The following is a 12248-nucleotide window of genomic DNA, read 5'->3' on the forward strand; positions in this document are numbered from 1 at the left end:
AGAGAACTACAAAAAGTCACCATGAAATTCATTTAGAGAAATAAAAGACCCAGAATAGCCAAAGCAATCTTTAGCAAGAAAACTAAAACAAGAGGCATCACAACACCAGACCTCAAACTCTACTACAGAGCTATAGTAATATAAACAACATGGTATTGGCACCAGAACAGAAACATAGACTAATGGTACAGAATAGAAGACACAGAGACAAACTCACATAACTGCAGTTATCTCATATTAGACAAAGGCACCAAAAACACTCACTGGAGAAAAGATAGCCTATTGGACAAATAGTACTGGGAAAAATGGAAAGCCACATGTAACTAAATGAAATTAAACCTTTATCTCTCACCCTGCACAAAACTCATCTCCATGTAGATCAAAGATTTAGGCATTAGAACAGAGACCCTGCACCTATTAAAAGAAAAAGTAGGCCCAAACCTTCACCATGTCCATCTATCATCTGACTTCCTTAACAAGACTCCTAAAACACAAGAAGTAAAATTCAAAATCAATAAATGGGATGGATTCAAACTAAAAAGCTGCTTCTCAGCAAAAGAATTAACAATGTGAAGAGAGAGCCTACAAAATGGGAGAAAATCTTTACCACACACACATCAAATAGAGCAATAATCTCCAAGATATATTAAAAAAAACTCAAAAAACTTAACACCCCAAAAAACAAATAACCCAATAAAAAATGGACTAGGGAACTGAACAGATACTTCACAGAAGAAATACAATCAATCAACAAATACATGAAAAAATGTTCAGTATCTCTAGCAATTAGAGAAATGCAAATCAAAACTACTCTAAGATTTCATCACACTCCAGAATGTCAATTATCAAGAATACAAGCAACAATAAATGTTGTGAGGATGTGGGGGAATAGGTTCACTCATACATTGCTGATGGGAATGCAAATTAGTGCAACCATTATGGAAAGCAGTGTGGAGTTTCCTCAAATAACTTGGAATGGAACCACCATTTGATCCAGCTATCCCATTCCTTGGTTTATACCACAAGGACTTAAATCAGCATACTACAATGATGCAGTCACATCAATATTTAGCAGCTCAACTCACAATAGCTAAACTGTGGAACCAACATAGGTGCACTTAAACAGATGAATGGATAGAGGAAAAAAAAAATATATATATATATATGATGGAATATTACCCAGCTTTAAAGAAGAATGAAATTATGGCATTTGCTAGTAAATGGATGGAGCTGGAGAATATCATGCTAAGCAAAATAAGCCAAATCCAAAAAACCAAAGGTCAAATGTTTTCTCTGATATGCAGATGCTAATTCACAATAAAGGGATGAGGAAGAAGAGAGTTACTTTAGATTAGGTAGAGGGGAGTGAAGGGAGGGGAAGGGGTATGGGGGTGGGAAGGATAGTAGAGTGTAACAGACATTATTATCTCATGTACATATATGACTGCATGACTGATGTGATCCTACAACATGTACAACCAAAAGAATAAGAAATTATATTCCACTGATGCATTTATCAAAATGCATAAATGCATTCTACTGTCATATGTAACTAATTAGAACAAATTAAAAAATTAATTTAAAAAATAAAGTTACTGATGAAATTGACCTGCTGGATGTTTAAAACCAAAACTTAGAAATGAAAGGCAAGAAAGTAAAAGGTCCAAGGAAAAAGTATCCAGTATTTTGGCCCTTGCCTGTAAGGTCAGTCAGAATCCAGGGAATGATAGGACCCCTCTAAGGGCTCTACACTCTGGTGAGTCAACTGACCTCCTGATCAGGGGCTCCGAGGGGACCCTAGAGAAAGACAACCAGTGCACATTCTGCAACAAAGGGTTAATGGAGAAGGAAATGTCTCTGGTGCTTCTAAGTGAAGCTGCATTTGGTATGCAAGACCCTGACCCATTCTAGCAGATGTCACCACTGATAGAAGAGGCTTCTCACATGTTGCTAAGAGTGATCTCTGAGGAATCAGTTGACCCTAAGAGTAGATAAAGACAAGGTCAATTTTGACCAACCTGGTCTTAAATATCTGCAGGAGAGTATAACCAAAGCACAGCCATACACGGGCATTTAAAAGAAAAGACAATGGTTCTTTTAATGTAACTAGAGATGCAAATTTGTGTCAGTCCTTCCCAAAAGTAAGTAAAACTGGAAATTATAAAGACAGGGTTTTTATACAGAAGTGCTTGAAAAATATCACGAAAACTCTGGCAGAGTCCCAAGTTTGTTCTAAGTTAATTTGAGACCTATCTGTTGCTTTTTGTTGTTACTGTTGGTATGATTATTATGAACTTACTGCTCAGACTTCCCTTCTAGAGTTTACACTTCATCACTTCCAGCCTGTTGACTTGATTTTTAATGAAGATTTAGAAAGGAGACAAGATTTAACTGAGCTGGAAAGGACCTTACCAAGTGTTCCTAATCACCAGGATGGAGACTTGAACTGCTAAGAAAGGGAAAATTCATTATCATGGGCAATTTCCACCTCAAAAAGTTAATATATCTATGATGGATGGAAATACCAAAGGGTATAATGACAATGAAGCCAAAGGTATAAAAAAGAAGAAGAAAAAATTGTGAGAAATAGAAAGTCTAGTGGCCCATTTTCAGAATACAGCCTTAACTGGATACAATTGTAGCCATTTTAATTATAGCCCTTCCCTTTGCTCACCCCAATTTTGAAATTAGTCAATTGTATAGATTATAATCCTGAACTTCTCTAATCAGAGTGAAGGGCAGTGCTGTTAGGTTAGGGATATAAGCAAACAGATTGACTGCCCAGTCACACTTGCCAGCCAGATTCCAGCAGTACACCCTTCTGGCAGGAGTAAAAGTTTGCTTTGCCCACTCACTATCAAGCACATGACTGATTTCTTGTGGCATCTTGGTATTTCTAACAGTGGCACAATTCTATACTAAAATAAGATAACAGAGCTACACATTCAAAAATCCAAGGGAAACTACATGAACATAAAATTTTATATTCAGTTGAAGTATCAAGGAAACATAAAGGCAAAAGAACATTTTGTGACATACAAGAGGTCAGAAAATATACCAACAGTGCATTCTTTTTGAGGGAAAAACACTTGAAAAAATAATCCAACCTAAAGGAAAAGGAAGATATAAGATACTAGAAACTTCAGAATAAGCTCAGGAGTATAAAGAAAAGAAAACCTAGGATGACAGCAGTGAGTAGGTTTAGAAAGCAACTGGTCCAAATCCACATCTTAAGGCAAAAAGCCCAAGGAAAAATATCCTTAGCTCATTATACAAATGTCTTACAAAGAATATAGAGAGACTTTATAAAAGAAAGTACAAAGAAGGTAAATTAGAAATAGAATAATATTACCTAGGGAAACCAAGGCTTAAATATCATCAGGCCTAACTGCAGCATTATTTGGGTAATTATGGTAATTAATTAATTTGGGTCAGGTAATAGGTTCTTTCCATAATCTACTTAATTTTGATATTTAGAATATTCTTTCTTGAAATATATAGGTTGCATGCCACACAATTTTCATTTCTCAATGGATTCAAACACACTACATATTTACATAGTCATATTATAGATGCAACTGTAGGTTTCCAATTTCAAAAGTCAATCCAAAATTCATATTTCATAATGTGATCTATAAAACTACAACTTCAAAATTATCTGGAAAGCTTTTTTTGTGTATGTGTATGTAGTGCTGGGTCTTGAACCCAGTGCCAAACACATGCTAGGTAAGCATTCTTCCACTGAGCTACATCCACCACTAGAGATTCAGTAGATTGAGAAATTCTGACAAAGCTACATTTTGCTAAATTGTCCAAGTATAGCTTGTGTATAATGAATTTTGAAAATTATAGCTAAAAAACAGTAATCTCCAAAAATTTCAAAATACATGTTATCACAGAAAGTCTTTTGAGTACCTTCCTTTAATATATGCATTTTTTTATAAAATACAATTTTTACACATATGCTCTTATAAAAACACATAAGTATATATTATAAATATTAAAAGGAAATTATATGAAGAAAATGGCCTAATAATATTTTAAATTTGCTTCTGTTCAACCAAGTAGAAAGTACAAATTATGGTCCATTTTTTAAAAGTTGAAATAAATTCACAAATGAAAGGAGGAAGAAGAATCACAGAAATAACAACTGAAGATCCAAGACATCTCTAGAAAGCTTAGCCTGCTTCAAATGAAAAAATAAAGGGAGACAGAGCGATCACAAATCATCCCAAGATAATTGAAAAAGTAACAAGGGGGTTTTAACAAGACTTAATCCTGATCATCAAAAGGAGAAAGTTGATTGATAAATTAGCAACAGCAACATGAGGATAAACTGATTACACTATTTTAAGGGTACACAACAGTCAAGGATACTAAAATTAGACATAGTTAAGTGTGTATCACAGATTTTTAACAAGTCAAATTCCAGTCAAAATTGGGATGATCCCAGGGCCAGAGACTCCAAAGGTAAATACAAGTAAAATTATTATCAAAAATGATGTTCAGATTTTATGATCATGATTCCACTGAAGAAAAAAAGGAAAGGCATCCATATGTTTAGCTTCTCATTTAGAAAATATAATGAAATCCACTTAATAGGAAAGCAAGTGTTTTAAGTGCTATTCTAAGTGTCATGGGACTACTGTATACCAAATGTTTGATAAGTATTACCCAGCATCACTCCAGTGTTTCTAATGACCAAGGAGAGGCCCAATAATCTATAGTTAAATGACTGAACATCCCCTACAGAGTAATACAAGTATAAGTAAAATCTCTCAACCTATTCCAGAGTACTTACTCTATTCTGGCAAGGTCACTCCAGGCTTTCAAATGCATACTGCAATTATCTTAGGGGAAAACTGAGTCAGGTCTAGGAAGTCCACAGGGACAGTCTATGGAGTAAGAAGTCAAATAACAGGAACTTCTCCAATTTTGACAACTGTGCTACAATAGCTCAACACAAATGCACATATCCATACTCACATAGTATATGTAAGTTGTTTTTCTCAGGTATTTGTCACAGCAACAAAAAGGTAGCTAACAAACAAATTCAACAAACCAAATACTCACAAAAAATTAAATTTTGGAACTCACCTTTCCGCCACCAAACTGACAGCTTGTGTGAGATCTGGGTTTGTTACCTGGAGACGTTTCCATAACGACCACACAAATTCTTTATCAGCCTTAAAGAAATAAGGGATATTTTAAGTGCATTGCTTTGTATAGCTATTTTAAATTCAAAAATAAAAAACATATTCCTTGATCCCCAGTTCTATATCAACAAATTATTTAAAAGAATGGCAGGAGCCAGGCACAGTGGCACATGCCTATAATCCCAGTGGCTCTGGAGGCTGAGGCACTAAAGCAACTCAGTGAGACCCTGTCTCTAAATAAAATACAAAAATTGGGCTGGGGATGTGGCTCAGTGGTTGAGTTCCCCTGAGTTCAATCCCTGGTACCCCACCCCATCCCCTCAAAAAAAAAAAAAAAAAAAAGAATGGCAGGAAAGCTTATAGAAGTCCTTACATTGGTAACCAATGGGATGGAAATGCTGAAATGCTTACTATCAAGGCAGATTTACTCTAAAATTGCCCTGCAACTACTGCACCATTTTTCAGCTCCCCTTATCAACAAGACTCTTTAAACACTGTCTCTTCTACCTCACCTCCTTTTCACTCTACAATGTCTTCTAAAAGAGTTCCCTCCCCACATGATAAAATTATTTTTCAAGGTCCTCTATACTGTCAAATCAAATGAACAATTGAAAGTTTCAATCCTTATTGCACAAGTCAGTTGTTATTAACTCTAGTTGACAGAAATCAATCTTGAGGACCTTTTAAAAAATAGTGACAATCTACAAATTCTGATTAATTGGTTTCAGTAAGATTCAAACATCAATATTTTCTGAATCTGTTGAAAGCCACTGCCCATGTGGACCTCACGCCAGTCTCATGGTTTTACATACAAACTCTTCACTGAGACTTCCATCTGTCTCTTAACTATTTCCTCTACTCTTAATGTCCACACTTGTAACTCCAACTAGCTGCCTGATTATTCCACTTGAATGCCTATAGGCATCTTAAACTTGTCCAAACAACATTCTTGAATTTTTACCCTCTTACAAATCTGCCCTCTGCATCTCAGAAAATGGCATCATCGTCTACTCATTAATTCAAAAACCTAAAATGCAGAAGTCAATCTTGGTTGCTCTATTGCTCATACTTCATATTCAAACCATCACAGTAAGTGACATTATCTGTAAACTACACCCCAATTACAACCACTCTCACCACTTCCACTACAATCTCTCTTGTCCAAATCAACATCATTTCTTGCTTAGCTCTCAACTATGGCTCCTAACCTTACAATTCAAAACTCTCCAACTGGTTCCCATTAGATTAGGAAGATAATTCAAATTCTTCACCAAACCTAAAAACCACATCATCCTCATACGTACCTCTTCTGCCTCATCTATTAATCTATCAGTCTCCCCTTTGTTCACACTGACTTTTACTCTACTTGCACTAAGTCTTTGTACATAATGAACTACTTACCAGACTTTTATATAGATTACTTCTTCACTTCATTCAAGTCTTAAATATCACTGCTTTAAGAAAAGTCTCTTGACTACTATATTTACAATAGTTATTAAGACTAACACATGTCTGCAATCCCTTACCCTTTGTCTTCCTTTTTTTTTTTTCTTTTTCATGGCACATTTAATAATCCTGTATTTGTTTGTTTGTGTGGCATATACCTGAATTAGTATCTGTCTCCATCATCCATTTTCTCCTTTTGTTACAGAAACCACTTTGGTTCTTTGTTGGCCAACTATCACACTGGTCTTTCTTGTCTTATGGCTATGTGACCAAGTTCTGCCAACAAAATAGAGGTGCTACTGAAACTTACAGGAAATTATAAAATTAGGTTTATGTCTGCCAAGTGGGTTAGAAATACTTTTTCCCAGCCTGTTGTTCCTTATTTAACTTACTCTCAGCGGGGATTTTTTTTGAAAAAAAAAAAGTAGTTATTAATCTTATATATTCGAATTTATACATCTTTTTCCTGATGGCTTATGGATTTTATGTACTAGTTAGAAATGTCTTTTCTACTCCTAGATTAAAAATATATTTACTCGATCTTCTAGAATTTGTGGGAGAGGGGGATTGGGAAATTTAGTTTCTTAATTGACAAAATGACATATATTTTCAGTATATATTTTCATATATGTTGTGAAATAGCTAAATCAAAATAATTGTGTAAGCTTTTTCATGGTGAGAAAGATTAAAATCTATTCTCTTAACCAATTTTCAAGCATCTAATACATTGTTATTAACTATAACCATTATATCTGGTCATTTGAAAAGCAAAGTAAATCTTCTGATGAGTAATAAAATGCTACAAATGAAGGGCTAGGGTTATACTCAGTAGAGTGCTTGCCTAGGATGAACAAGGCCCTGGGATCAATTTCCAGCACTGAAATAAAAAATGCTAAAAATGGATTGCAGTGGTCAACTATTAAGAATTTTGTGTTTTAATTATTTAAATGTCCTATTAAATTTAATGTAGATTATTCCTCCAATTATTGAAAAGATTCTTTTCATATAGAAAAAATTAACCACTTCAAAAATCCCACAGAACTAGTGTCCAAATTGTTCCAAATATTAAAACAAGTAAACTATTGCCAATCATATTCTCTTTGTACTTTCCCTATTTCAGGCACTTAAAGATATTCTTTTTTAAATTTTTTAAAATAAAAACCTTTTAAAATTACTCATAAAATTACTTGTTCTCATACAGAACTTCCAAACACATACTTAAAAATAAAAATCCCTAATCCTTCTCACAAAGTTTATTAAACAGTTTATGAAACAGTTGACTAAATGCTAGGTGACTTGAGTCTAAATTTCCTGAAGGTTTTTGTCTTTTACTTATCAGCTTCTATGGAAACAGACACCACCTACATAAACACAGACACCAAATCTGCTCCTTTTGAGTGGGTACCTACTCTCCCAACATATGGATTCATTTTGGAAACATAATAGACCTTCAATTTTGCCTATAATGGACAAATGAATTCACCAAACATCTAAACATTATTTGCTATATTTAAACAAATAATTTGCTCATCAAAATTCAAGAAAATAATGGAAGGAGTTTATTTGCAAGTATGACACAAAGTAGCCACTCATTATGAAAAATTATCATTATGAAAAATAACCTAACAAAAAGTTCACCCATTAGAATACAGTTACTAACAATGAGGGGAAATCTAATTATACAATACATACTTAAATTTATTTTTCTTTTTGAATGACTTGACAAGGCTTCAATACAGTTTCCAACATAAAATAAGGGAGTTAGTTCTCTGATCATATACTCTTACCTCCAACATCATGTGCTTCCAAAGACAGTTTCACCATTAAATTTGGTAATGAATATATATTTTATTTAAATGCCTTAATAATGTTTTACTTGAAATTGGTCTATGGGTTTAGTAAATATTTTGGCTGCTACCAAAACAGAAAATGCGCTTTATGAACTCTACATAACATTACTTTTTCTTACCTGGTATTCTACAAATTGTGATAAACACATATATACTCATACCAATGGCTTCTTTTGTCACAATACATTCTTGAATGATAAAATCAAAATTAAGACTACAATAGTGCTAGGCACTAAATCCATGAAAAAAAGGCATAAATGTCATGGACTTAGAATCACCCTTTGGAACACCATTGAAAAATTCCCTGGACAAAAGCTATATCTGGAAGCTAATCAACAATCCTCAGTAAGTGCAATACAGACAGCTTTTCACATTGAAATCAATCACCTTTTCTTCGGCTAAGCATTATGTGTAGTTTGCTTGCTAATGTGGCAGTCACATGGAAACAAAAAGTTTAATAAAATCACCAAGAGTGAGATAGGATGCTCACATTAAGAGAAACACTTATTTTCTACTCCAAGGCATTCCAATGGAGGGAAATGATACATGGAATCAAACTTTTCACCAATCACATGTAATTGCTTCCCCTAAATTAAATGTGTATGGGGAAGGAACTAACATAACTGAAGCTACTATGTATTTATTGATCAAATGAGGTTCTTTTTCCCAAACAGTATACTTGATCCATTATAGTGATGTGAAATTAATTTATATCTGAATACTATCTTTTAAAATAGAAAATATCAGAGTTCATGACATACCTTTATCATAAATATTCTAAAATTAAATGTGTACATAGGTTACTAAATTGATATAAAATGAACTTTAGGTTGAACTTTCTAGCAGTTTTAATATTATGCTTTCTCAGGTGCTATGATTTCTAGCTGAATAAACAAATGAAAGAATAAAAAGATCTAAAAGTGAATTTAATCACTGAAATGCTTTTTTACAAAAAAACTGGGAGTTCAATTTTACTAGGAGTCTGGTTTGACCGAAGCTTTATGGTGTGGGATAGTGCGAATTTCATTCACTAGAATGCTTATGATCATCTAACAGTACATGATAGAATCAAAAAGATCATCATTCTAAGCTTATTATGACCATTTCTATATTCTTACCTCTGCCTATAGTAATGCAATCATCTTCCTAGTCTAGATATGTTCAAGGTCACAAAGGCCAATGACATATTGGGAGCCACATTTTAAAAGAATAATGAATGGGTTTAGGAAAAGGATTCATCAGGCTGTTTTCAACACTCAACAGATTTCCTTAATTAATTATAAAAAGTAAATAACTAATTTCCTTAGCCAGCTAAGGTCTTAATTATAGAAGGGTATAGGGAAAGGAAAGAAAACATGTGGAAACTGTCTTAGATTATGACTTTTAACAAAGACCTTTATTATGAGCTCACATTCTTTTAACTCCCCAAGGTTGAGGGGTGTGTGTGTGTGTGTGTGTGTGTGTGTGTGTGTGTAAGCTCTTTGGTGTCTTTTATTCATCCCTTTGCTCCCTTAACCAGTGAAGAATAGGCATATAATACTTCCCCAACTTGTTTAATCAAAGATATATTTAATTTGTACAAGAGTGTCCTGTATTTACAGCTTTGACTCAGCAAGTGCCTATAAAAACAGCAAAAAAAATTCAGCAGAACGAACTACAAAAGAGAATTTCATGAACTGTTTTATTAATCTAAACTGATGAAACTGTTCAAAAGTTACCTTGGTGCTGAGCAGTTTCTAATTGGTATCTATCTTGAAGACAGGAACTTAAAGATCTATTGTTGAGTGAGTTCCCAATATTTAATCTAACCCTGTGGTAAAATCACAATATTTAATCTAACCTTCTGGTAAAATCAGAGAGGGGATGGTGATAAGCAGGCAAAACTAAAGGAAAATTAAGTCTCTATACTTGAAGCTGGTGAAGCTCATCCTTAGTATACACAAACACTACAAATAAGAAGAAACGCTGGTGCAACTGATTTAGCAAATGCTTATCACCGGTGAGAACAGATGAAAATGAGATTTCTCACTCTTGGGACTATGGAAACTATGGAAATACTGTAGTTGGCTAATACTCTCAAACATCATCTTTTCTGTGTGAAAGTTTCCAGCCCCAGACTTCAAGATTATGAGTCTGTGTTTACAAGTCTGACCATGTAAGTATAACAGCAAGTACGGGTTGGAAATTTAAAACAGGCTACTTCATTGACGGATTTTATTTTAACACAAGTGTTTAAGCTTTTCTGTTCATTTCAACTTGCAGGCTGCACTCCACTCCTGGGATCAGGTACCGCTACAAACACCAACCACCACGGGAACTTGAACTTCGGGGAGGAGGGCGGAAGTGGGTGCGAATGCGCCTTTTGGAGGTATCCAAGTGACCAAACCAAACCCGGCGCCGAGGCGAGCCCTGCCTGGCGGGTGACTGCAGGGGAGCAGGAGCCCGGATCCCTCCAGCCCCAGGCCGCAGGCCGAGCTGGCACTGGGAGCCTGGAGGCGGCGTCGCGGGAGCGGCTGGGGAGGCTCCCAATCCGCTGAGCGACGCAGCCCAAGGGCTGGGCCGAAGGGCGCGCCTCCCCTGCCCGGCTACGGAGGGAAAGGCCGGCGGAGGTCCTAGATACCTGACACAGAGCCAGCTCCTCCTTTAGGCTGCTCAACTCTTCCTCCAGCAGCTGCGTGTGGGTCACCTTCGCCTCCTCTACCGAGATTCCCTCTAGCCGCCTGGACCCCATGGGCTCGCTGAGGAGGGGAGCATGAGCCGGAGCAGCCTCCGCGGGCCCTCGCCGGGCCCCTGACCCTTCTTCGCCCCGCCAGAGTATGTCACTTTTGTCCACGACGACATCCCGCACGGTGCCGGCAAGCCCCGAGGCTTCGCTGCGCACCGTATGGACCTCAGCTCCCCGCCCAGTGCGTGGGGACCGAGGGCCCATCGGTCGCGCCGGGGGCGGAGGGAGCGGTGAGGACGGCGAACGCGCCGCCATGACCGCTGATGCTAACGGGTCAAGTTCCCGCTTGGAAACTCCACCTCCCCTTTCCCATCCTGGCGAGCCCGGAGCGCCGAGCTGCGCATGCGCATGTCTTTTCCCGCCTAGGCGCGCGGGGTCCCGCGCTCACGGGTCTTGGCCCGCTTACCGCGGCCCGCGAGCGTGGGGCTGCGCATGCGCCGTATCCGGAGGGTTAGTCCGGTTAGTGCCCAGCCTGAGTTCTTCCCCAGGAACGCCTGGATTTCCTGTCCATTTAAGGCCTAGCTCTCATCCCGCCTTTTAAAGCCTTCCTTGACAAGCCCCCAGCCCCAAATGATCCTTAACTATGAATTTCTCCTCTTTCAAGGTCTTTGCCAACTCATTTGTCATGTTTCATTGACCGCCCCGAAGTGTTAGTAACATGGCTAATCTCTCCAGCGCTGTTATAAGCTCCTTGAGGATGAGGGAATAGGTTTTAGACTTAAGTGTTTTTTCACATTCCTTAGCAAAACTGCCTTAGGTCCATATGATATGCAGCTGACTGATGTCAAGGAGAAGTGGAAAGCCTTGTGCTGAGCTGGGACTATCAAGCAGGTTTCCCATTTGAATTATGATCCTTTGTACACCCTTTGTCTTTCGTTTGCAAGAGTCATGATTTCCTTTGAATCTGTATACCAGTTTGTTTATTCGTTGGCTGGGTATCAGTGAGCGTGACCCACACAGCCCGACAGGTTGGGTCGGACCAATCTGAAATGAGTAATTTGGAACATGGTAAAAGAAATAAGACCTACTTACTTTATCAGTCATTCCCTTGTTTTTCTTTTTTGTTTTGTT

At 37.1% G+C, this 12248-nt stretch overlaps 1 protein-coding gene across 10 annotated transcripts in view; it reads right to left on the bottom strand.

The window, feature by feature from the left end:
- Cntln (centlein) overlaps positions 1 to 11507 on the bottom strand; it is a 365014-nt gene extending 353507 nt beyond the window's left edge. For all 10 annotated transcript variants that reach the window (XR_007104991.1, XR_007104992.1, XM_047524968.1 and 7 more), the window contains exons 1-2: positions 11073 to 11507; positions 5098 to 5186 (exon numbers count right to left, since the gene is read on the bottom strand). Coding sequence is in view for 8 of the 10 variants with exons in the window: in XM_047524968.1 (XP_047380924.1) it covers positions 5098 to 5186; positions 11073 to 11432 (449 nt within the window). In the remaining 2 variants the exon portion in view is untranslated. The remainder of the gene's footprint in view (positions 1 to 5097; positions 5187 to 11072) is intronic.
- Positions 11508 to 12248: the final 741 nt, after the last annotated feature.

Source organism: Sciurus carolinensis, chromosome 14 (assembly GCF_902686445.1).
Source record: "Sciurus carolinensis chromosome 14, mSciCar1.2, whole genome shotgun sequence".
Taxonomy (NCBI): domain Eukaryota; kingdom Metazoa; phylum Chordata; class Mammalia; order Rodentia; family Sciuridae; genus Sciurus; species Sciurus carolinensis.